Source organism: Momordica charantia (genome assembly GCF_013281855.1).
Source record: "Momordica charantia cultivar OHB3-1 chromosome 7 unlocalized genomic scaffold, Mcharantia_2.0 BLBB01000007.1, whole genome shotgun sequence".
Lineage (NCBI taxonomy): Eukaryota > Viridiplantae > Streptophyta > Magnoliopsida > Cucurbitales > Cucurbitaceae > Momordica > Momordica charantia.
The window spans coordinates 19,715,589-19,740,231 of record NW_028275165.1 but is presented as its reverse complement, the minus strand read 5'-3'; the positions used below and the strand labels follow the sequence as shown (position 1 = coordinate 19,740,231).

General features: G+C 34.0%; 4 protein-coding genes across 6 annotated transcripts; 2 read left to right on the top strand and 2 right to left on the bottom strand.

Annotated features, from left to right (window-relative positions):
- The first annotated feature begins 1,386 nt into the window (after positions 1–1,386).
- On the top strand, positions 1,387–4,316 carry LOC111009734 (CASP-like protein 1E2). The gene is made up of 2 exons (XM_022282927.2): positions 1,387–2,001; positions 3,837–4,316. The coding sequence occupies exons 1-2, from the start codon at positions 1,760–1,762 to the stop codon at positions 4,174–4,176; spliced, it is 582 nt and encodes a 193-aa protein (XP_022138619.1). The 5' UTR covers positions 1,387–1,759; the 3' UTR covers positions 4,177–4,316.
- A 1,253-nt stretch (positions 4,317–5,569) lies between these two features.
- LOC111009758 (lipase) lies at positions 5,570–11,016 on the bottom strand. Of its 2 annotated transcripts, none has more exons than XM_022282962.2 (11): positions 10,634–11,015; positions 10,476–10,546; positions 10,182–10,267; positions 9,397–9,462; positions 9,225–9,272; positions 9,067–9,134; positions 8,170–8,242; positions 7,909–8,070; positions 7,107–7,301; positions 6,823–6,911; positions 5,570–6,002 (listed from the first exon to the last, which is right to left on the bottom strand). In XM_022282962.2, exons 2-11 carry the CDS (start codon positions 10,540–10,542, stop codon positions 5,786–5,788), a joined length of 1,071 nt encoding a protein of 356 aa, XP_022138654.1. In that variant the 5' UTR covers positions 10,543–10,546; positions 10,634–11,015; the 3' UTR covers positions 5,570–5,785. The 2 variants fall into 2 exon arrangements, with proteins under 2 accessions (XP_022138654.1, XP_022138652.1); XM_022282960.2 differs by having other exon boundaries at positions 5,864–6,142; positions 10,634–11,016.
- A 6,475-nt stretch (positions 11,017–17,491) lies between these two features.
- Positions 17,492–20,105, top strand: BMY3 (beta-amylase 3). 2 transcript variants are annotated; one of them, XM_022282749.2, is made up of 3 exons: positions 17,492–17,898; positions 18,316–18,834; positions 18,932–20,105. In XM_022282749.2, exons 1-3 carry the CDS (start codon positions 17,662–17,664, stop codon positions 19,808–19,810), a joined length of 1,635 nt encoding a protein of 544 aa, XP_022138441.1. In that variant the 5' UTR covers positions 17,492–17,661; the 3' UTR covers positions 19,811–20,105. The 2 variants fall into 2 exon arrangements, with proteins under 2 accessions (XP_022138441.1, XP_022138442.1); XM_022282750.2 differs by having other exon boundaries at positions 17,493–17,898; positions 18,352–18,834.
- A 68-nt stretch (positions 20,106–20,173) lies between these two features.
- On the bottom strand, positions 20,174–24,241 carry LOC111009615 (tubby-like F-box protein 3). Its single transcript, XM_022282751.2, has 6 exons — positions 23,674–24,241; positions 22,857–22,944; positions 22,605–22,734; positions 22,334–22,513; positions 21,729–22,215; positions 20,174–20,569 (listed from the first exon to the last, which is right to left on the bottom strand). Exons 1-5 carry the CDS (start codon positions 23,965–23,967, stop codon positions 21,747–21,749), a joined length of 1,161 nt encoding a protein of 386 aa, XP_022138443.1. The 5' UTR covers positions 23,968–24,241; the 3' UTR covers positions 20,174–20,569; positions 21,729–21,746.
- Between the last annotated feature and the right edge of the window lie 402 nt (positions 24,242–24,643).

The following is a 24,643-nucleotide window of genomic DNA, read 5'->3' as shown; positions in this document are numbered from 1 at the left end:
CACATTCGATCGCCGATCCGATTTTTTCTTTTTTTCTTCGGATTTCAATAACTCTTCGCCTCGCATGATCTGGAGATCTGGCTCCTTTTCCTTCAAATTTGAAAATAAATAAAATGTATAATTATAAATTATTAAAATAATAATTAAAAAAAAAAAGGATGACCATCGGAAGCGAGTATGTAAATACTCGTTGTTTTACTTTTCTTTTTCCAGTACTTTTATAATTTCTTTGTTTATTTATTTATTTTTAATTCATTACTAATCATCCTGACATTAAATATCCCTGTGTCCATCAACCTCTCCATGTCCATAGTTAAACATTCCAATAATATTATAAAAAAAAGGTCTAACAAAATATAAAAAAAAAATATCAACAAAATTTCACTAATAATTAATATAGCCATGATATTAATTTTAACTATTTTAAACGCATTTAAAAATTGTGAAACGATTATTGGTTAAATATCTATCAATATTTTCATTGACAATTTCATGAAATTGAGACAACAACATTTCCATCGACATCGATATTTAAAACATTGTTAACCATTCAGTAAATTTTTTTCATTAAAAACAAAAAATAGAATGATTCGAAATATGACGTTTTTATAAGAAATTTGAAAATTTCATGACAATGTTGACAGGATAGTAGAAGTGGTTACATATGCTAGAAAGTTTGATAAAAATTACGAAAATACTTTTTAATCTATCATAAAACAAGGTTGGTGGTATTAAGAAAAATAGGTACTCATGTATCCAGATATCTCTACAATAGTGTGATATTTCTAGTTTTGGATATAACCGGCACAATTTTACTTTTGATTTCATTCAAAATATCTTACCTAGATAATTGTCTTAATCTATATAATGATGTTACTTTATTAGCCAATGTGGGACTTTAGTTGCATTTCCAATAATCTTTCCCTCGAGAACAAAGTAACACAAAGCCCCTTCAAATGGTCATCAATCAGTCCAAAACTCTCTTTCTTTTTCAGAGCACATCACCTGTTCGATAGAATTCAACCACGGATCATACAATGACTACCATATTTCAATGCTCACTATTTCTATTTTTGACACCCGAAGATTCTACCAACATGGCTAAGTCTAGAACATAACTCTAATACTACTTAAACAACAATCCATATATATCAAGTATCTCTACAATGGTATGATAACTCAAATGCTGGTCGAGCCTGTTAGATCTTCCTATTTCGTATTAGTTGTGAACGAAAGGACTTCTGTCTAGCTTAATATTTGAGTTCCTAGGTGATCATAAAGAAGTAAGACGAGTAACGTTAGGCTGAAAGAGGACTATCCAAATACCTTGCTTTACTTTTGATTTCATCCCAAAAAAAAAGAAGTCATAATTATTCTCATCTATATTCATCCCCTTAGCCGCCGGTACGAGACTTCGGTCCTATTCCCCAACAGTTAGTTGGATTCCCATCCTGCAATGTTGACCTAAATAACAATAATAATAATAATAATAATAATAATGAAAAGTTTGAGCAGTCAAAAAGTGGCGTACAAAGTTTCAAATTCCATAGGCTCTGCAAAATTGACAGGAAGCGGAAGAGATGAGCACCTACGACTTGTGAAGTATGTGGCGCCTTCCATGCCTTCCAACGCATCCAATTCCATGCCCTAATTTCCGCTTCTATGCCCTAATTTCCCCTCACTTCTCTCCATCTTCAATTCCATTCCAATCTCTCTCTCTCTCTAGAAAATCGGACGGAAGAAAGCCACGTAGGTCACAATGGACGGCCAGATGAAGCCGCCTGGCTTCCACGGAGCGGAGAGTCGAAGGACGATGGCGCCGGCGCCGGCAAGGTTTTACGACTTGATTCTGAGATTGGTGGCGCTGCTGCTGACTTTGGCCGCCGCGGTGGTCATCGGCGCCGATAAGCAGACCAAGACGGTGCCGCTGCAACTCGCCGCCGCGCTGCCACCTCTCTACGTTCCTGTTACTGCGAGATGGCATTATTTATCTGCCCTGGTGTAAGTTTTATTTATGATAAAATATCAAATAATAATTCTTTTTTTTAATTCTTTTTTCTTATTTAATTAAAGTTTTTTTTAAAAAAATGCACTTTATATTTCTGAATATTGAAAATATAAAGATGGTCATTGAATAAATGGAAAGAAATAAGCTTTTGTCAAAAACGAGTAATTGACATATATCTCCAACCACGAGGTTGTGAGTTCGATTCCCTGCTTCATATCTTAAAAAGAAAGAAATAAACTTTTATAGAAGTCGATATCATCCTCATGCTATATTCTAATTTCTCTAACGATAATAATAATAAATATTTTTATTTTTCTAGTTTAAAAAGATTGATAATTTTAATAAGGTTTTACTTAATTCAATATATATCCTTTTCAAAAAAAAAAAGTTCCAACATATATTTTGGAATAATAACATTGTTGGAAAAAGGAAATAAGTAGGTAGATTTGGTCCTCACCCATAAAAAAAAGAAAGAATAAAATAACCAAGTATTTTTTATTAATTTTGTGTGCAAATAACCAAAATTTGGATTCCAATGAAGATTGACCTGATTCCTTAAAATTAAATTTTAAATATCAAGATACTGTAAAATTAAATTATAATGCACACATAGTTTAACTCAACTAGGGGTGTTCATGGGTTGAGTTGGCTCAGGTTTGGGGTATTTTTGAGATCAATCCGAATTTTCGGATTGGAATTTGTGGGAACCATCGGGTTGTAAAACGATGGCCAACCCAACTCAACCCATCCCAATAAATTCGGGTTAGGTTCGGTTGGGTTGCCGGGTTTTTTTTATTGATTAATTAATTTACTTTTGTTTTGTTTATAACATTGACAAAAAAAATAAATCATAATCTTAATTTAAACACAAATTCTGAAAGCTTACACCTTACTATAGAGCGAGAGAGATGAGGGAGAGGAAGATGAAATTGAAAAGGTTAGAAAAGAGAAAAATCAAACATTCAAAAGGGAAAGGATTGAATTGAAACCTAAAATTCATGGTTGAGATTTAATGAAATGGATGGATGAGATTGAATATAAAAAATAAGATTTTAATTAATAATTAATAATTTATTATATATATGTAATATTAGATTATTAGTATATATAAATTAAAAAAAAAAGATTTATAATCTCGGATCGGGTCGGGTTGACCCGGGATTTTCAAGGGTCAACCCGATACGCGACCCGACCTTTATGGGTTGGATTGGATTCGTCGGGTTGTCGGGTTCCTTGAACACCCCTAAACTCAACTATAATTCATAAATTCGAATTTTTTCACCTTCTCCTATGGTACTCAAATAAAATAAATTATAAAATTTTATATAATCATTTAAAATAATTAAAGAACCTTATAAAAGTGTGCTTAAAATACTATTTTGATTTTTATAAAAGTTGGCTTAAAATACTATTTTGAACCTTATATTTTCTTTCATTTATTTTTGTCACGATGCTTTAAAAATATATATATTAATTTGTATACTTTTAATTTTGTCTATTTTAATTTTTTACTTTTTGGTCATTTATTTTATTTTGTATCATGTTTTTTTTTCTTTTAACATGTTATTATGGAGTCCATATATTTCTTACAGTATAGCCATAATTTTACATTAAAGGATTTCAGTTGTGTATAAAAAAATGATTATTTTTAGAAGTGCAAGAGTTAAAATAAACACGAGACTAAAATGAATATTTTAAAAATAAAGATAACAAAATTATACCAAGCTTACGAATTAGCATTTTAATCTAAACCTTTAAATGTTTTTTCAGGTAATCTTAGAATTTTCGACTAATTAACTTAAAAATGGGTAATTGCTTTTTCTTTTAGGTATTTTGTGGTGGCAAATGCAATAGGATGTTCATACGCAGCTTTATCGCTGCTGCTTTCAGCTGTAAACAAAGGCAGAAGCAGAAGCTTAAGATCGGCGATAATTGTGATGGATATTCTCACGGTGGCGCTGCTGTTTTCCGGTGTCGGAGCCGCCGCCGCCGTCGGTGTGATCGGCCGCAATGGGAATTCACATCTTAAGTGGAACAAAATATGCAACGTTTTTGGACGATTCTGCGGCCAAGGAGCAGCTTCTCTCCTCCTCTCCCTCCTTGGAGCGACGTCGTTTCTCTCTCTTGTTGTGCTTGCTGCCTTGAGGCTCCTAATAGAGTTCAAGTGAGACGCTATCGAACAATACTTATGTTCCGTGTTCGTTCAATGTATATATTGTACTGATCACTAATAAAAATTGAGTCAACATATGACTTTTCATATTTACATTGTATTTGACAGAAGAATATACATCTAAATTTTATATTAGTCTTGACTTTCGTCCATATTGTTCTAAAATAATATTTAAATTTTAAATTTACGTAGGTTTAAAATAATAATTAAACTTTAAATTTGTCACCGTATAACTACATATATTTCTTCCCTTAAAGTTGGGAGTTCAAATCTTCAAATCCTAATATTCTACATCAGTTTCAAAATTTTAAATATATATATATATATATATATATTATCGAATTTTTTGTGATACTATAAAACGTCAATTTACCTCCCATCGTCGAATCTATAAATATATGAAAATATTCATGGAAACATGACTGCAAAACACATATTTAATAGTTTGTTAGTTGTACTAAAAAACAATAAATAAAATAAAGGAGAGAGAAAGCACCAACGACTTAAAACAAATTGGTAGTAAGGATATTTCAACCTCTAACTTTAAAGGCTCTTATGAGCCTAAAAATTATTTATTTTTTAATAAAAATATATAATTATTATTGAAAACACTGAGTTTAAACTCCTTTAAATTAATTTTATTTGCAAAAAAAAAAAGAAAACCGGATAGATGCTCGTTCACGGGCCGCACGGTTGTTTGGGAGATGAATTTAGAAATTATTTTTTATTTTCTAAAACTAAAAATATATTTAGTAGAAACATATTTGGATAGCTTTAGTTGATTTTAAAATTTTTCATCCGTTGATTGGATTGCTAAAATTAAAAAAAAAACCAACCGTGGGTATAAAAATCATATTTTAGATATAAACATAGCTTGATTAATGCATCTTACTACTTTGAAAGTCGGGTGTTTAAATCTCTCATCCCCACATTTGTTCTACTAAAAAATAATCATATTTTAATAAAATAGTCTTAAAAATTGTTGATCAACTTACCAAATTATCCTTAAATGTATTTAAAATAAGAATGAAAATAATTGTCTTTTCTTGGCACGGCCATTTCAAGATCAAGACATCAAATTCCTAATTTTTGAGTGAACCACTTCACGATCATAGAAGTTTATGGTTAAATTGATATTTTAATCCCGAACTCTTAATATTATATCTAGTCTCTAACTTATATAAAATCTTTTAAAATTCACAAACCTACTAGACACTAAATCCAATAAGATTCAAATAGATCCATGAATTTTAAAAAACATCTAACAAGTCATGGAACTTAAACTTTTAAGAACTTATTAGGTACTTTTAAAAATTCTAGGATTAAACTCGTAATTTAATTACACTCAACAGGAAAAAATTGGTCTAAGAGTTGAGGAAAGACAGAGATGCAACAATATATCAAGCACATTATAGGCTGTGTGGTGCTTATTTTGTGATTAATACAATTCGAGTTTCTTATTATAAAAAAATATATATATATACTCATATATATATGGTTATCCACCTCATAGTATATACAAGCCATAGTGGTGATTAATCACAGAACAAGAGCATATAGAAAGCTGACCTCACTCGGGTATCTTGCAGGAGAATGGCCTTTAATCAAGTACCAATTTTGCTCCAATTTGCCTCTAAAGTCGGTATTATGGGAATTGGAGTAGCAGGATCTCTGAACAACATGATATTACCTTTCGAATCGATCGATCCGTATTCGACCAGCAACGGATCCATAACGATCCAACATGTTCCTGGATCATCAGTTGGGAATTCCACACCATAATAGGACAAATGGTCCTGAATGCTGTTCCCAATTACAGATCTGCATTTAATGAAATTGCAAGTTTTTTCAAAAGATGGCTGATTCTTATAAAGTAATGCTATCTCATGCTTCTTCTAACTTGGATACGGTACTTGGTGATCAATATGTTGCTGAAGTTCATCTACTCATCAACATGAAACCTTTTGCAGCAGATTTCATCAGTATCAAGACAAATCAGGGAGGATGGATATAGAACTTTACACAGAGAAGGTATTTTAATCCAAAAAATTTAACAAAACCAATGGATATGAACTGCCTAGAACTTCAAATTATAATATATTTTTATTTAAGAGTTCTTTTATGTAATTTTATTACTTTCCAATTGTACCCTTACGATGTGATATCCAGAGTTTAGTTGGGAGGCTAGCTGAAATCTTGCCATGAGGTTGAATAGATTTTAGTCATTGAGTTTTTCCTTTCAAGTTAGCCAATAGCTTCTTAAACTTTTGCAATTAATGTTTCTTTGAGTTGCACGTCAAGAACATCAAAGTGGGATTGATCACTCTATCTTCAAAGTGTTCGACTCCTAAGGAAGTTGTTCTTTGTCTCAAGAGGTTTGATCTTAAAGTAACCCATGTCTAACCTAAACCTTAGAGTTGAAATCGAACTAGTGTTTGTGAATTAGGATTGTGAATTAGGAATTCACATACTCAAATGGTTGTTAGTTCCAATTCACTAGGATTTTCAGATCATTAATTCAACTGAGTTTGTCTAAGTGAAGGGACCACCTTGCACCCGGAAATAAAACCAAACGCTGAAAGAATAGCTAGTTAAGTGTGCAACTTTTACTACTATATTAACAACAAACGCTGAGATTTACCTGCTACAAGTTAGATCTTCGCCAGAATCATCACAGACAATCTCAGTGTAGGAGGCAAAACATTTCGATGAAGTACCCTGAAGCCATACCTGAAAAAGAGAAAATACGTCCGCTAATCTAGAAAGAGAAAAAAAAAACATCCAACTCTGCCCATAAAATCCATGGCGATGAATTCTGAGCTTTGGCTAACAAATAAAAGATCTACCAACCGATCTAAGTAAATCTAAATAATTCTTCTGTTTCCAGCAAACTTATGCATAATTCACCATAAAGCAAATTTGTACCTCTCTTGGGAAGTGGTGATATGTTCTTCGAGGGAAAATGAAAAAGTAGGGAGGCAAATGGGGCACCATATCATGTCCATTTGTGACTCGAATAGTATTCGGCAAATGTTTGCTGTAGTGAGATGCAAAAGCTGCATTGCCAATGCGAGGTTGGCCGAATGTGATAACTTGAACGTTTGAGGCTTTATTATTAACCTGTGGAAAAGGTAAATGCTCAACTATAAGATAAATAATCAAATCCATAAACCTTAGATACTGAACAAAGATGCCATTAAAACTTGTAGGTACAACTGAGTAGGTTTAGATCGGTTTTCAGCCAAACTCGACTTCAAACCGGTAAACCGGTTTAAGGAAAATAAATAATTGATACCAAACTGGTTTATTTTATTTATGTGAAAAAAATTACTATCCTGCTCGAACAAACAAAAATCAAGAAAATATATCCAAATCAACTACTTCTGACTTTATACGAACCAACAGATAAGTATACTTCAAATAAACTAAATCTACACAGTTTTTTTATTTTCATCTTGCACCCCTGAGAGTGAGTGAGTCACAAGAGATCATAACGGGTGATTTTCAGGGTTGTAGCTAAATTAAGATGAGCTCCAATTCACAAGGATCACCAGAGAGAAAATGGACTTGGAATAAAAGAAGAAATAGGCAAAATCCATGAAAATGGAATCCAAAACTCCATTTGTTCTTCCATACACACCAATTCGATCTAAAACATGCAAATGAGCCTAGTTCTGCAAAACCAAAAAGATTTTTTGCAAGCCGTTAAGGAACAAATATCACTTACTATAAGATCAAAAGCACAAAAAGCGGCCATTGCTCCCCCCATTGAATGGCCTGTCACAATGATGTCAAGGTCCCCATAAACTTCCTTTGCTCTTTTAACTGCATTTAAAATTGCAGGGCGCATTGTTGTACAGTGATAAGCACGATAAAATCCACTATGTACCTAACATGATGGTGGAACAAAAACGAAGAAAGTGATGCTCTTAAAATTCAGCTGAATAAGTACAGACCAAGAGAACTTCAAGTTCTAGTAACAACACACCTTTGCACCCGGCATTCCAGGATAATCTAAATCTAGCTGTTTCCAAAATAAGTCTTCTATCCAGTTCTGTATGCTGCAGAGAAGGTCAATCTCAGGATTTAAAATCAAGAAGACAAAGATTAACCAAAACCTTCACGTCAAATCTTGATGGGTTACGTACAAGAATATATTTATCTTTGCAAAGAATGAGTGATGTTTTCCAAAGAAAAAAAAAATCAAGCAACCAACGCCTAATGACTGAGCATTATCAAAGATAACAGTTGATAACAGAAGGCTAATCGAGTACTAAAATCAGTAAAAAGAAAACGACAATTGACAACACCGCTGAGCTAGAAATTCTTAGAATTGGAATATTGGATACCATTTTCATGTGGGCTTCGTAACCTGTAAATCTGAATTATTCCACTCGTCTATAAAGCAATTTGCTTGAGAGGAAATGCCATACATGTATATTTTAATATTATATTATCACGAATGTGGAATACTGCCCAAAATTTTGGAAAATCCAAGTTTTTCTATCATTATCTTTCTCCTCGTGTTGCTTTCAGTAGCCACACAAAGGAAACAGCAAAAACTTCTTCTTCTTCTTTTTCTTTTTTTATAATCAGGTGTCAGATCTTTGTTCTCCTATATCCGGGGCACCCGCGCCCACCTTAAGGCTCGGACGTGAGAGATATGACGGATTTTTTTATTAAGCTCACCCGGAGGTTCGAACTTGAGACCTCTAAGCCGATATGACCAAAAGAGATCTAGCCTTGGCAATGGGCTCCCCTTGCCACGCAACAAAAACAGCAAAAACTTCTTGTTCATTATTTCAACAAACCACTAAAAACTCAAAGCTCAGGGAGGATATTTAACTGAAGTTACTTAAATATAAAACTCTTAAAAGCATTGTACCTACTTCCCCGTGTTCCTCTGAATGCAATTATAATAGCACGTGGATCCTTGGCTACTCCAACAAATGACTGCAGCAGATGGTGATATCAGCATAGATACAAGAAGCAATAGGTAAATGCAAGGTAGTTAACTCAGGAAAACATCCTATAACTATGCACCTGAAGGCAACTTTCAACATCAAAAACCAACTCCACAACTTCAAACCCCTGTATCAAAGGAAAATAAGCATTAATACCAAAAACTTGAACACGTGAAGAGGCTGGATAACAGAAAATCTCATTTTAGGAGCTGGAGTTTATTGGATATAAGCCATTTCATTTCTCCAAGTACCTCAGTGAAGCCATTGCATCTTGAGCATGTCCACGTAAATAAAGCTGTCATATCAGAAATATAAACCTGAAAAATGAAACCGTTCATAGGGTGTGTTTGAGAGTGATGGAAGCCTGAGTAATTTTGAAAAAAGGGATTTAAGTATAACTGATTTTCTAAAATCACCATTCAAGTGATTCCTTAAAAATCAATTTACAGTGATTTCAAACTTTCCTAAAATCAATTTTTTAATTTTTCAAACATGATTGGTAAGTGATTTTGGCAATGGCAAAGTGATTTTAGCCATGCCAAAATTACTCCCAAACACACCCTTAAACATGGTTAAATCTCACATGATAATAGCACTACCTAACATTCATATCAAGCAATTGTAATCCAGTTCAAAAGATATTGACTTCATCAACTTCAGCAACGTCAACTATAAAGTCTTACACACACAATCAATAAATCCAATAAACCTAAATTAATTCCTAAGTAGAAATGGCTTGAACCAAAGGCTTCGTCTAAGCTCATTATAAGAAGGTATTGGGACAATTTTACTGGAGTACATACTATTCCACTATCTTAGCGAGAGAGAGAGAGAGAGAGAGAGAGAGAGAGAGAGAGAGAGAGAGAGAGAGAGAGAGAGAGAGAGAGAGAGAGAGAGAGAGAGAGCATTGCAAATGACAAAATGCAGGTAAAAAAAATTCAGCTCGTAAATGTTTGACAGCTGCATCACTCTTGTATGTGTCAATAGATTGACAACACTGCCCTTCTGAGGCAAACGAAACAAATTGTGAACTTACTGCAGAGGCATATTCAACCATGATAATGGCAAGGGTGTGGTTGTAAACAGATGAACTCTTTGCCTTGTACTTCATCGGCTTCGGCTCTACGTTTGAAGATAATTTCCAGTGAGTATGCTATTTAAAAGTGTGCTCCATAAAGAAGCAAATTACATCTAGCTATAAATATAGCGTTACGAAACTACAGCTCAAATAGGCAAAACTAGACAAACAAATTCTAAAATCACTTCCTCTGATATCTCAAATTGCATATGTGAAATGCACAACTAAAAGAGGGATAAGATGCAGTCTCACCTCTTCCATCTGAGACGACTAACAAGCAAGCAAAGAAGATGAATACCAAGCATCCACGTTTTTCCATATCTCTGTAAACAAAGAGAACGAAAAAACAAATTTCAGATAATAATGTACGAGATTGACAAAACAGAACAGTACTAACACTAAACATATACCTCTTCGTTCCGATTACGAGCAGCCGGATTTCTCCAACAAAACCTAAATAATCCTAGGTTTATGGCTTAAGTTCTGGTTCCGATGATCTGAGGAAACATTCAGTAATCAACCAGGAAGCGAAGAAATCAACAAGAACAACATACTGGAGATGGAGAAAGAAGCGAACAGAACAGATGAGACTCTCGCCGACTATCCCGCGACGTCGGAGCTCCGGCGAAGACTGTTTTCGCCATTGCCGGTAACACGATACAGCGAAATTGCGGGTTCTTCGCGGCGGAGAAGACAGTCGACGGGAGGAGAGAGAGTTTGCTTGACGTTCCCGGAAGTTCGAGAGAGACTAGAGAGAACTTTGACAAGAGGAAGAACGATGGAAAATAAACATACATTAGATATAATTTTAGGAAATAAAAATAAAATTATATGCTAAAAAGAGTAAAAAACTCATATAATTGCGTAGCGAAATACCTAAATTATCCCGACGTTGCTTTGATATTTACGGCTTCCCTCGCTTTGTTGGGAATCACAGGAGTTAGGATTGAAACATTTCACGTGTCAATTCGGATGTTCTGTACGGATAATGCCGCCATGGGCCAGCCTATTTTTGGTCTTTTCCTTTTAGGTAATTATTTCGTGAATTATGATAATAGTAGAAAGTTTGATTCGTAATTTAAATTGAAATTAAAAATAATTGAAATGGTTGTTAAATTGTAAAATTTGGAAGGTATTTGTTTAAACAAACCTCTTATTCCAGTTGTATTTGTTCTATCCAAAAGATTTCATACAGATAATTGTATTAATTTATATATCTGTGATCTTATCATATTTAGTTAGATTTTGGTCGCATTCCTAATAATATTAAATGGTGGTAATAAAATACTTTATGAAATGATAGAATGTTGATAGTGAAAAATAGGCATTCCTAATAATATTAAATGGTGGTAATAAAATACTTTATGAAATGATAGAATGTTGATAGTGAAAAATAGGCAACCATCATGGAATGGACTAGTGGTCAATGAGGGCCAATGTAAATAACAAAGATGAGTTCAAATCATGGTGGGCACCTATCTATGATTTAATATTCTACCATTTGTTAAGCCAAAGATAAATTTATTCTCATTGGAACGTTTTTATCGTAGCAATAGATAATAAGAAATTTTATGGTGGTAAAATCAAATCATACCCGTTTCAAGGTCAAATTAGTGAACTTTACAAAAAGGACTATAAGAAGTGCATCACAAGTTTTGATGACTTGTGTCGAATACATTTTAAAACTTTTAAAAATATTTAATGGTTTCTAAACTTTGTTTTAAAACTTTAAAAACAGTAAAATAATTCATTCAAGTTTTAGTTTCGTTTCTGATAAATCTAAATGATCAAATTTATGAATTATTAGTCATCAATTTATTAAATACAAAATTAAAAGTTAGTGATTTGCCACACACTTTTTAAAACTGAATGACTTATTAGATACGAGGTTAAAAATTTATAAATTGACTCGATATTTTTTTTACTTAACAAATCATCTAATCATAATGGATTTATATAGATAAGTTAGGTGTCAGACTTTTCAAAAATAGATTTTGACAAATTACTCGATGGTTAATAATATCTTACACACTTATGGGTTATTTATACTAGCCAAATAATGTTGTTGTTGGACAGTGAATATCTAAAAAAAAAAAAAAAAAAGCAGGTAAAGCAATTTATTTTTTATTTTTTTGTTTTTAAAAATCAAAGCTTATAAATACAAATTTATCTCCTATTTACATTTTCAAAACTTAAAGCTAAATTTTTAAAAATAACAAGTTAAATGTGTTTACAAGAATTGTGAAATATGTACCAAAGAGATCGAGAGAATATATACTTAATTTAAAAAATTAAAAAATACAAAATAAAAATTGTCACCAAATAGACTAAATAAATAAATAAATTGTTGTGAGTCAAGTAAATGGAATTAAAAAGCACTCTTTTTTTCATCTAAATATTTGTATTTATTTAATATTCTTATATATGCAAATGAATTTGGCGCCACGAAACGGAACCGGGCAAATTGCCCGACGTTTTGGGCTGATCCTCCCAGCGTGAAAGACCAAAAAGAAAAGCCCACGGAAATGCAATTAATCTAAATCATCGGTTTCGTGTTTTATTCTGCAATTATATTAAACGATTTAAATGTTATATTTTTTTTTGTTTGCAAGTAGATCATATTTTTCCGCATTAAATAAAAGATAAAAATAAATAACATGATAGCCTTCTTTCAAAAAGATTAATAGATAAACAAACGTAATAAAAAACAATATAATAGCCCTCGTCCTCAAAGTTTTAAATATATACTGAAAAAATGGAAAAATGAAGTTTTTTAGCGCAAAAAAAAAGAAGAATGAAGAAATCTAACTCCATTATTAAAATATAAATTAAACATGAATATATTTTAGCGAGCTTTGAAGTTGGAGTCTCAAATCTTCCTATCACGTATTCAATTTTTCTTTTTCCAAAAAGAGTCATTTATTTTCATCATTATTTGTTCGAATCCATCCATACTCCCCATTTAAAAAAAATAGAATGTCCTTTTTTATGATTTATTTCACGATAAAATACGGAAAGTTTTTAGTACTATGACAATATTCATTCAATATATATTATTTTATTTAGTGGATAATTCCATTATCTTTTAAGTACATAACAAACATAAGATGAAATTAATGTTCTCGTAATACTATAAATTTTCTCACTTCCTTAGTTGGATATATATGTTTTAATCCAACGAGATTAAATTTCATATTAAAAGAAAGTGTTTTAAAACTTTTACCGTTCCAGTAACTATATACCACGATTTTCTAAAAAAAAAAAGGGGAAAAACATGAGATAATATTAGAAAAATATTGGAAACTAATAAGTGTTTAAGATAAAATTTTGTTTTGGCACGTGTCACGGTCGCGTGGTCTGAGTCAGATCCAATGGGCGGCAATCGTTGAATCAGAGCCGCCCACTACCCACCGGCCAAAACCGAAGGATTTCGTCGCTTAGTACGTGACCGACAAATTCCACGACGGCCCGCAATGTTTTACCGTCACCATCCAATTATTTCATATTTAAAAATGTTTCTAATTACTTTTTTTTTTTCCTTTTCGTTTTATTTGGTGTTTAAGTTTTTATTGAAATATTACATTTGAAGTCCATTACTTTAATAAGATTCCCTCTGCAAATTTTAATATATAATGATTTAGTTCATATCTTTAAAATAATTTAATTTTTCGTAATTTTTCTATACAATGAATTATACCCTACCATTTAAATTAATCTATAACTATTTAGCGAAAAAATTTGAGTATGTAGACTATAACAATACAAATTTTAAACTAACTATCCTTACCTTCATGCCTATAAATTAAATTGTTATATATTTTAAACTACGTTCATGAAACTGTTATGCGTTGATATTTAAATACTAAATTGTCAGTTTATAGACCAAATGTGACTTTTTTACAATTAAATATAAAAATATAGATTCATATTTTTGATATCGATAAAATACCATTGATATTTTAGTATTATATACTCATTTTATTTATTTTTATTAAAATTAAAACATGTAAAATATAATACATTATAAACCATATAATATTGTAAAATACTCATTCTAACTAAATTTGTAATATTTATGTTAATAAATAAATTAATAATATTTTATATTAAACTAAATATTTAGTGGGTAAACCATGACTTACCAATATTTATTTCTTTTAAATTGAGATTCAATTTTCAAATATGTTAAAAAAACATATCTAAAAGTAGTAAAATACTGGAGGTTTTCGTTGAATTCATTATTTTCATATCAGAAACACACCTTTTAATTACTCAACAATTATCAAGTTGGTTAGTTGAGTTGATATTATATTATGCATTCAAAATCAACTAAATTCAAACTCCGTGAGTTCACATGGTCAAAGTAATTAATTTGAATGTTATAATTTGACAATTTCAAATGCTTCCAATCTTTGTGGGACTTTGCGTATATGATTTGCAAAGTCCTTTACGGTTGGACAAAGAAATCTCGCAATAGTTAAATGACTATTATGGTATAATTATTAATAAGAAAACGTATGATTGAGACACGATTTAATTTATAAGTAGTCATATTCGGTGATAAAATATATTCGTTAGTATATTTTTATTAAATTGGGACTTTGTTATTAGGAGTCATAACACATTTTAGACTCTACTGAATAATTCTAACTATATTATGAATTTTTTGTCATGTAAATTTGTTTAGGTCGTTTTTATCGTGTAACTTATTTTATGATTACAAAATATTGATTTATGAAAAAAGACAAAAAAGAAAAAGAAAAAAAAAGTGCCAACGTAACTGAAGCGCATCGTGGCCGTGCCCAAAACGAACTTTTTATTTTCCCTGAAATTTAATATTCCAATGATTGATTTTTCCCAACCACGTGAAATTTGTGTTGATTTGCTTCCACACCTTCCTTCACATTCCAGCGAAAGCGCCACGTCAACGGAGAGCAATTTTCCCTTCTCTTTTTGTTTGTTTCGGCAAAATCTAAGTTTGAGCTTAATGTCCCTCTAAAGTTTGAATAGTTGGTAGAATTATTTCACTGTTAGTTGACTATAGAAAGAAAAAAAAAAGAATGACACGAAAAATTACTCGTTGATTGAGCTAGTTAATTTACAGTGTGTTTGGGAGTGATGCCAACATCACTTTTGCTATGGTTAAAATCACTCTCATTTTTATTGATTATGTTTGACAAATTAAAATTTTGATTTTAGAAAAATATAAAGTAACTTAAAATTGATTTTTAAGATATAATTGGATGGTAATTCTAGAAACTCAATTATTCTTAATTTTTTTCTTTCAAGATTACTACTTCCACCATCATTTCCAAACACGCCACTAGATAGATAATATTAATATCATATAAATATATATTTGTTGACTAAGCAATACGGGTGACTTATTTTTCTTCTTTTATCATTTCGCTCTTTTCTTCCTCATAGATCTGAAACGAGTAAGATGGGAGAAACTCTCTTTTACCTCACTTCATGTATATATTTGTGTTTGTGCTTTGTCAATAGCACATGCGAAGTGATGAGAAAACTTCTTATTTCTATTGCAGGAATAAGTAAAAAATAATTTAGAAATTAAAAGAAAACAACAAAAGTAAAGGAATACAATAAGTTACGTGGAAAACTTCAAATCGGAGAAAAAACTATGACCTACAAAAATCCACTATTGAAAAATTAGTATAATCACATGGAATTCCTTCGTTGATCATAATTACACATAGCACATTCCTTAAAGTTTTCTTCTAATCAGTTAGAGTTAGTATAACATACTTAAAAGTGTTTTAATTGAAAATAATAAAACCTCAAATTGTGGATCCCTTTTATTACACTTTGAGCACATCTCTTAATTATACATTTTCAACGTGGCTTTTTTAACATTTTGCCAAAAATCTTACACAAAATTCGTCGGAGAGAAGAAAAAAAGAATAAATAAGAGAGATGGAGGAGATTTCAAGACAATGGTGATGCCGATGGAGATGACAGCGCTAAAGTACCACACGCGAGGAATAAAGATGGAAGGGAGAGAAGAAGAAGATAAATCAACTCGTATGCCTCTTAAAACTTCTGGTATCAAATCGACACAAACTCAATTTTAAAGAACTGAAAATGTATTTTTACCATTTATTTATTATTTATTACACATTAAGATTATTTTTCACACCACCAGATGCCCTCAAGGGTCAACACTGCAAGACATTTAATTAGAAAAAGTTCCAAACATAATATGTCACACCAAAGTCTAAATCCCAATTTATTACATTAATGAGTGTGTGCCCATGAAAAAACATCCCAAAAAGTTTGAAAAGGAAGTTAAATTTACAGAAAAACATAATAAAAAAAATCTAAAGAAATCCATGAACTTCCTGTCACATTTAATGTCACATTGGACTAATAACAACAAGATAATCTTTGAAACCTATTAATATCAGTGAATTAAATTGAAACTATATCGAAAGTTTATAATTAAAAAAAATCAATTTAAATATAATTTAATTGGTTAAAAACGTTCTAACAAATCGAATTTGGATTTACAGCAAAAAAAAAAAAAAAAAAGAAAAGAAAAAAAAAACCCTTATCCATTGGAAATCTAAATCTCAGATAATAGAGTTGGCAGCTACAGCCTGTGGCTGGCGGAGAGAGAGGGCTCTGGCAATTATTTTATGTGGAAGCAAATTGATTATAATTATTTTACCTTTTTTAAGGAGACAGCGTGACTGAGAGATGACTCAGCACTCGTGTCACAGCCACTTTACGCGTGCCACGTGTATGGCCCTTTTCCGTAATTTCGCACCTGTGAAGAGTAAAAATGGAATCAGAAACACACAGAAAATTTTGTCTGTTTGGATAAGTGGATAAGATCCAGCAAAAAAGAAAAGGAATTCCACTAAAAATGATGGAATTAATAAATAATATTCAATTAACAAATAAATAAGTGGTTTTAAATGCGACGACTACGACTGCCAACGCATCGCAAGACGGACTTACGGGCCCACCACCCAACAGTCAATGACACGTCATCACGTGGTATTTAATTAGATTATTGAATGGTCTTAATCTAGTGGTTAATAATTAATATGTTATCTTTTTTAGAATAGAAAAATACTTTTCTTTTTTTTCTTTTTCGAATTGACAAAAAAGGAGTAATTACGTGGCACATCTTTGGCCTTCTGAATGTTTGACACGTGGCATGACCCACTTGTTACTTTTTCCTTTTTTTCTTTTTCTTTTACGACGGCGTTTTCTATATAAATTCAAGCTTCCCCACTTCTCTGGCTTTCATTTCAAGAGCTCCGTCTTACCTTTCGCAAAAAGCTATCTCAATTCTTCGTTTTCTTTTCCTTTGTGGATTTCGGGATTCCCGTTTCGAATTTCTTAATCTTGCGTGTGGTTTTTTGTTTTGGTTGAAAGATTTTGTTTGAATTTCCGCTTCTTTTTCCCGATTATGGAGGTTTCGGTGATCGGAAAATCTCAGGCGAAGATCGGAGGAGTCGATCTTGGTGCTAGGGAGTTAGGGTTTTTTAATTCGAAAGTAGATAGTAAGAACTTCAGCTCGAAGTCGAAGATCTACTTCGTGAGGAGTTCGAAGTTCGAAAGCTCCAGAATCCGATTCTCGACGAAAGCAGTGCAGATGGAACCGGTTCAGTCCCAAAACGTCGCCGTTGGTAGAAGATCCAAATCCGTGAGTACTATTTTACTTTCTTGTTATCGGTGTTTTTGCTAATTTTCCCCTTTGATATCGTCATGTTTGGGTGCTGAGAAACCTTAAATCTTTAAGCCATCAGGTCAATGGATGATGTTTACAATTAAATTAGCAGCTGGATTAACACGGGAACTTTGAATAGGAAATGATCCTGAAACTGTTTGAACTGTTCCTCCAGCTATGATATCATATTCAATCACAACTAAATTGAAAAGTTTCAGTTAGTAATCTTTATAGTTAAAATCAATAAAACGAATCTAAGTATGAATAAGATTCTTATTGTAGTGGTTTTCAGTCTTTATAACGTGTGAGGCGATAACCTACTGTTCTGTTCTTCATAATTCTTTAGTGTTCCAAGTTTACCATATGTTGATTTTAAATTTTTACTTGCTTTAGGTCATTACTCATGGGATTCTGCTCACTATTTTGCAGCTTGATGGGGTAAAATTGTATGTCGGTTTGCCGTTGGATGCAGTTTCTACCTGCAATACAGTTAACCATTCTAGGGCAATTGCAGCTGGTCTCAGGGCTTTGAAGCTGCTAGGTGTAGAAGGTGTCGAGCTTCCCGTTTGGTGGGGAATCGCCGAGAAAGAAGCCATGGGAAAATATGAATGGTCGGGCTATCTCGCTCTTGCAGAGATGGTTCAAAATGCAGGTCTGAAGCTACATGTTTCACTCTGCTTCCATGCGTCTAACCAACCAAGAATTCCTCTCCCTGAATGGGTCTCAAAGATCGGCGAATCTGAACCGAACATATACTTTACCGATCGTTACGGGCAGCAATTCAAAGATTGCTTATCGCTCTCGGTGGATAATGTTCCTGTCCTGAATGAAAAGACTCCAATCCAAGTTTACCGTGAATTTTGTGAGAGCTTCAAGTCTTCATTCTCAAATCTCATGGGCTCTACAATCTCGGTAAGAACTGTTCTTTCGCAGATTGCATCCATTAAGCCTCCAGTTTATGCTTTTCTTTGGGTTCTAATACTTTATGTTGCCATTTGATCAATTTCAGGGCATTTCCATGAGCCTCGGACCGGATGGCGAGCTTCGATATCCTTCGCAGCGACAACTGAAATCACATGGAGTTGGAGAATTTCAGTGCTATGATGAAAACATGCTTAGCCATCTTAAGCAACATGCCGAAGCAGGTGGGAATCCTTTATATGGACTCGGAGGCCCCCACGATGCTCCGAGTTATAACGAAACGCCAGACTCGAACAATTTCTTCAAAGATCATGGCGGTTCATGGGAGTCTCACTATGGGGATTTCTTCCTTTCATGGTATTCTAGCGAGCTAATCGCGCATGGGGATCGCCTCCTCTCTCTTGCCTCATCCGTCTTCAGCGACATTGAAGCAACCATACATGGAAAAGTTCCACTGATGCATTCTTGGTACAAAACTCGATCGCATCCCAGTGAATTAACTGCCGGGTTCTACAATACCGCCAACAGAGATGGATACGAGACAGTCGCCGAAATGTTTGCCAGGAACTCAAGCAAGATGATCTTGCCTGGAATGGACCTATCAGATCAGCATCGGCCTCAGGAATCGCTTTCGAGCCCCGAGTCACTAATAGCACAGATCAAGTCAGCTAGCAGAAAGCACGGGGTAATGTTAGCAGGACAGAACTCATCCGATTCGGGGGCTCCTGGGGGCTTCGATCGGATAAAGAACAATTTGGAAGGCGAGAGCGTAGAGTTGTTCACATACCAGAGAATGGGAGCCTACTTCTTCTCTCCAGAGCACTTTCCCTCTTTTGCTGAATTCGTCCGAAGCGTCCATCAGCCTGAACTGCATTCCGATGATCTTCCAGTGGACGAGGAAGAAGAAGAAGCTGTCGAGACTTCGCTCGCCAGTTCCGTGCCCGAAGCGCAGATGCAAGCGGCATAAGAGAGACCGGAGAGTAACGTAGTAATGTAAATATGGAGCGTATAGGTAAGATCGTTGATTATAAACTGCATTATGAAGTTTGATAGCAAAAGCTGTGAATAAGTAAAGCTTGAGAATAGTGGCTTAGATTTTTGAGGATTTATATATATTACCGTCCTCCAGAAAGCAGCTATGCATATGCTTCTGCTTGTGATTCTAAATTAGATGTCCAGAAAGATTCTGGTCTACTTCAAACCAAGAGATACTTCAAGATCATATTTTGATTTATTAAATTTCAGTGATTTGGACAACTTAACATAGATTCTATAATATTCAAACCTTTTAGATTTGCATCATCAAATATGATTAGAAGGGGCAAAACCAGAAAAGGAATGAAAATGTCTGTCATTAAAGCGAAAATCTGATTTAAAACAGTCAACACTGCCATTCAACTTTTTTCAGTTGAAAGAAAAAAAATAAAAATTCATTATGTACACAAACTGGAAGAAATATACATATCACAAACAAATAAAAAGTCTTAAAATTTCGCAAGTTTCTCTGCGATTCATTCCCTCATTAAAAAAAAACCCCAAAAATTGTAACCGCTGCAAAGAAACCACCACGAAAGGAGCAACTTTCTACGACTTCGGAATCAGAACATAGCCCTTCTTTCACTATCGCGTTAACTTACCATATAATATAATATAATATATATATATATATAAAAACGATTTTATTGCCAGAAGCCATTAGCAGACCTTCAAGCTCAGTATCTTTTCCCTGCATCACAAATTGAGCTCAGAATCAGTACTTCTTGTAATAAATAAATACACAGAATGCTTATGCACTAAATGATGGTTTTGTATCTTATTAGCCTGAAAAATTCACAAGACAGCACAAAAGTTTTTTTTTTTTTTTGAAATCCGTGTGTCCGGGCCAGCTTGCGCGCACCTCGACTAATCACGGGTCAACCGCCTGACCCTACTACATTTAGTTAACAAGGTAACTCGTAGGATATTAAATCTGATGGCCACCATGGTTTGAACTCATTCCCTCTAAATCCTTTGCTATTTACATTGGCCCTCATTGACCACTTGAGTCATCCCATGATGGTTGACAGCACAAAAGTTATCGTGGTTACGTCGCAGTAGATGGGGAGGATTGATTCAATCACATAGTTTGGGCTCCTCGAATATGGCACCCTTGGAGCTTCTATTTGATTGTATCGAAAGGCTAGTGAATTGGAATTTTCTTATTGGGCTTGCATAGCACAATTCTAGACACGAGATGGATCTTCCAAAGGCTGGAAGAAGCCTTTTCGAATAAGTCAATTCATTTGGAATCCCATAGATCCACTATTTTTCCTAGTTAAAGATCAACCTTTTATTTCTATGTTTTCACATCAAGAATTATTTGCAGACGAAGATATGTTAAAGGAGCTGCTTAGGTTCCAAACAGATCTTTCTACATCTATGTATAAATGCTGGTTTATCAAGAATATGACTAGGAAGCTGATCAATCCTGACCCACCAGATGGGATGGGGATGGGGGTATTTTGATAGAAACAATTCTGAATAGGCGAATACAAGTAGCAACAATCTAAGAATATGTCAACAACTAGCAAAAAGAACCAAAAATTGAGAACATAATGACATATAGATTGTACACTGGAAACAGCACATGGACATGGCCATTTAATGTCACAGCATAAATTCAATAGCTTGAATATATGAATTCACCGGTATACTCGGATTGACAAAATTTTGGATAAAATCTATCTTTAATAGAGTAGGGTAGATACTGAAAATCCACTTAAAGAATTTCCACCTAGCTTGTGCAAATTCATGATATTGTAAACTGTATATGATGCAATGGCATTTGTAAATAGCAATCCTAAAATAAACTCTTAAGATCATAATTGAATTGATAGAATTTTGACCTGTTAATGATGTGCCTGTCATTCACAAGCAATCTTTGTGTCAAAGCTGCTGAGGCAGATTGCAAAAGCCTGGAAAGCCGAGATTGGGTAACGATAATCCATTGTGAATAGATCCTTCCCCACTTTTCCAAACTGGAGGATGATCTTCTCATTTTCTTGCGTAGGCGGTTCGTTTTCCGGAGAAGCAACTAGTTGAAAATTTTTCACAGAAGCAATGGTAACTCTTCCATGAAAGTTCAAACACCAGCACTGAAGCTGCTCGTGCCACCTGGGAGTCTTGTTTCGGAGCACCAGCATTCCATCCTTCTGACTGCCCAAAGGCTCAGAAAGCAAGTTGTCTGCATTTGATTTTGACCTCAGAAACGGGAATGATGGAAACAATTCCACGTTGCTCAAAGAAATCTCGGTTTGCGTTGGAGCCACTCCTCCAGGTTCAACCGAGGAAGCGGGAATAGAATCCATGACACATTGCATTCTCCTCGGACCCCTGCTTGTTAATTACAAGAACCTTTAAGCATTAGGTAGACATTTAAAGAAAAATGCAGTCATCCAAACAAAGAATAACCATAAATCAGAATCCAATTATCTGATAGCCTTCGAATTACCTCGATCCCAGTACATTTAATTCATATGAAATGTGGGCAACTGGATAGTTCCCTGCAGGGGCCTTGGGTGAAACTTGTTTCAGATTCACTAGCCTTGTGGAGCGACTTTTTGTGATCTTGGCTCCAGAATGTGGTGGTTGCCCATCAAAGATTGTGAACTTGGTTCCTAGAAAATTAGATCTTTTCCCGGACGAAGGAAGAAAAAAAACTCTAAAAAACGCAATCCAAAATATACATCTAATCATGACATCACAAGCCTTCAAGAACAAACCTCAACTTCCCAACATAGGTGCTGCTCCCCTTTGACAAATCCTCAGCATGTAAAGAGATAACATAATCCGTGTAGGTTGGGCGCTTGCATTTGCGTGCAGCAAGTAGAAATTTCCCGTCGTCACTTAGTGCTGTGATGTAAACAAGAAAATAACAAAAAGTTACAAATATACCATTCAGACGAAGTTGAAACTTCGCAATACAAAGATAAAGCAAAGAAACTTCAATTTACCATAGCAATTCAATTACTCACCAGTAGTCAAACAGAGGAAAAGATAATAAGTTTGATTGGATCTGTTTCGCTTTATGAAACACTGTAGAAGAGGATCCCTTGGACCAGGCTGCCAAAAATGACCTCCAGATGTGAAAAGAATAATCTAAAAGTAAAAAATGTGAAACTAAACAAATGTATTGATCACATGCCAATTTGTGGGTAGACAAACAAGATATCTGAACTATCCAATTCAACATCATTTTGCTTCACCTACCCCTATTAGAAGAAAGCAGAATCTTCATGAACAAATGTAAATGAGAAGAAAGAAAGGTATTGGGCATAGGAACTTATGCAATACAAAGATATCAGAAGGAAATATGAAAACATAATCTCCAGCTTCTTCACTGAGTTTAAACTCTTGATTTCGCAGTGGATAAACTGTATCCTAAAAACGGATGTTTCTCAAAACAATGTTATGTTTTTAGCAAATCTGTGGTATTTGGCTTATTGTTAAGCCAACAATCAAATTCTAGACCAGATAACAAAACAAAAGTTGTAGGGAGTAGTGACCAAAGGAAACAAACACAATCAAATAATAAGGCGACTCCTTCACACAATCAAATCAGATAATATCAATTCCGTGATTAAACGAACGAATCATTTCCACCAAAATTTTAATTCTAAATAACCGACTCCAGAGTAAACAGCTTCTTGTGTCAACGAATTCTGCAAATTTAGCGAAAATTAAAAAAACAAACGACTTCCAATTCCAATTCGTTGAGTACCAAATAAACCTAATCCACCAAATCGTGCAAAGAGAGAGAAATCCCCAATTCAACAAGCGCGTGACGCTCACCTGCTTGACGGAGATCGGGAACGTCAACCTGCCGGAAATCTCCGGCGTTCTCACGATCTCCTTAGTAATGGCTCGCCAGCTCCGGCACACTCCGGCGCAGGCCACTACACTCTTCCTCGGCGGCCACGCAGTCTCGGAGGCCTCAATTCTGACCAGAACCTCCCGGAGCAGCTCCTGAGGCATATTAGCCCAGCAGCTCTGGTCGAGGCCGTCCCTCCGCTCCGGAGCGGAGCCGTCCTGCACCACTCGGCGCGAGCGGGACCTCATATCCTGGAAGATACTCTTGAGCGACATGGCTTGGCCGGATTTCTTCCAGAAGGCGAAGATCGTGGAGAAATTATCAAAGAGACACCAGAAAATTGCGAATTGAAGATGCGAGAGAGGCCATTGGAGCTCGGATCGTTGGTGAATGGCTATGGAGAATGGAAGAGAGTGAGATAAATTAATCTAAGTTGGAAAATTTTCGATGATTTTTCTTTTTTCCCAATTTTTTGTTTCTCAGAAACTTTTTTTTATTTTTTTTGTGAGAAGCGGAATAAATGAAAGAGGGGAGGGGACCCGGTACCGTATTTGGTGATTCTGATAATTGCAACAGAACGGGTCGCCCTGTTTATTGCTTCGAGTTAACGACGTAAATTAATTATAATTAATTGTAATTTTCTCAAAAAAAAAATTATATATATACATATACATACATACATACATATTACATACGAACCGATTCTCCAACAGAGGGAGAAAAAGAACCGGGTTGGATTCCATTTAAACCACTCCATCAGGTTTTTTTTTTCATATTTTTTTCCTAAATAATATGTTAAAATACGATCTTGTACTTATTCGAGTAAACCCTTGTTAGATCCTTTGAATAACTTATGTCTATTATAAACTATGGTTAGATTTTTTATATTTTCACTGTGACATTTTTAACATTATTTTTAGAATATTCATTTTCGTCATACTTTTAACTTTT

Coding starts and splice junctions, on each gene's coding strand:
- LOC111009615 (XM_022282751.2), bottom strand. CDS start 23,967: ATGTCGCTCAAGAGTATCTTCCAGGATATGAGGTCCCGCTCGCGCCGA. Junction 22,735..22,856: donor TTTCCTCTGTTTGACTACTG/GTGAGTAATTGA, acceptor TTTACATCACAG/CACTAAGTGACGACGGGAAA. Junction 22,514..22,604: donor ACCTATGTTGGGAAGTTGAG/GTTTGTTCTTGA, acceptor GTCCGGGAAAAG/ATCTAATTTTCTAGGAACCA.
- LOC111009758 (XM_022282962.2), bottom strand. CDS start 10,542: ATGGAAAAACGTGGATGCTTGGTATTCATCTTCTTTGCTTGCTTGTTA. Junction 9,135..9,224: donor ATGTTGAAAGTTGCCTTCAG/GTGCATAGTTAT, acceptor CATCTGCTGCAG/TCATTTGTTGGAGTAGCCAA. Junction 6,912..7,106: donor ATCACCACTTCCCAAGAGAG/GTACAAATTTGC, acceptor TCTCTTTTTCAG/GTATGGCTTCAGGGTACTTC.
- LOC111009734 (XM_022282927.2), top strand. CDS start 1,760: ATGGACGGCCAGATGAAGCCGCCTGGCTTCCACGGAGCGGAGAGTCGA. Junction 2,002..3,836: donor CATTATTTATCTGCCCTGGT/GTAAGTTTTATT, acceptor TTTTTCTTTTAG/GTATTTTGTGGTGGCAAATG.
- BMY3 (XM_022282749.2), top strand. CDS start 17,662: ATGGAGGTTTCGGTGATCGGAAAATCTCAGGCGAAGATCGGAGGAGTC. Junction 17,899..18,315: donor TTGGTAGAAGATCCAAATCC/GTGAGTACTATT, acceptor TACTTGCTTTAG/GTCATTACTCATGGGATTCT. Junction 18,835..18,931: donor TCATGGGCTCTACAATCTCG/GTAAGAACTGTT, acceptor GATCAATTTCAG/GGCATTTCCATGAGCCTCGG.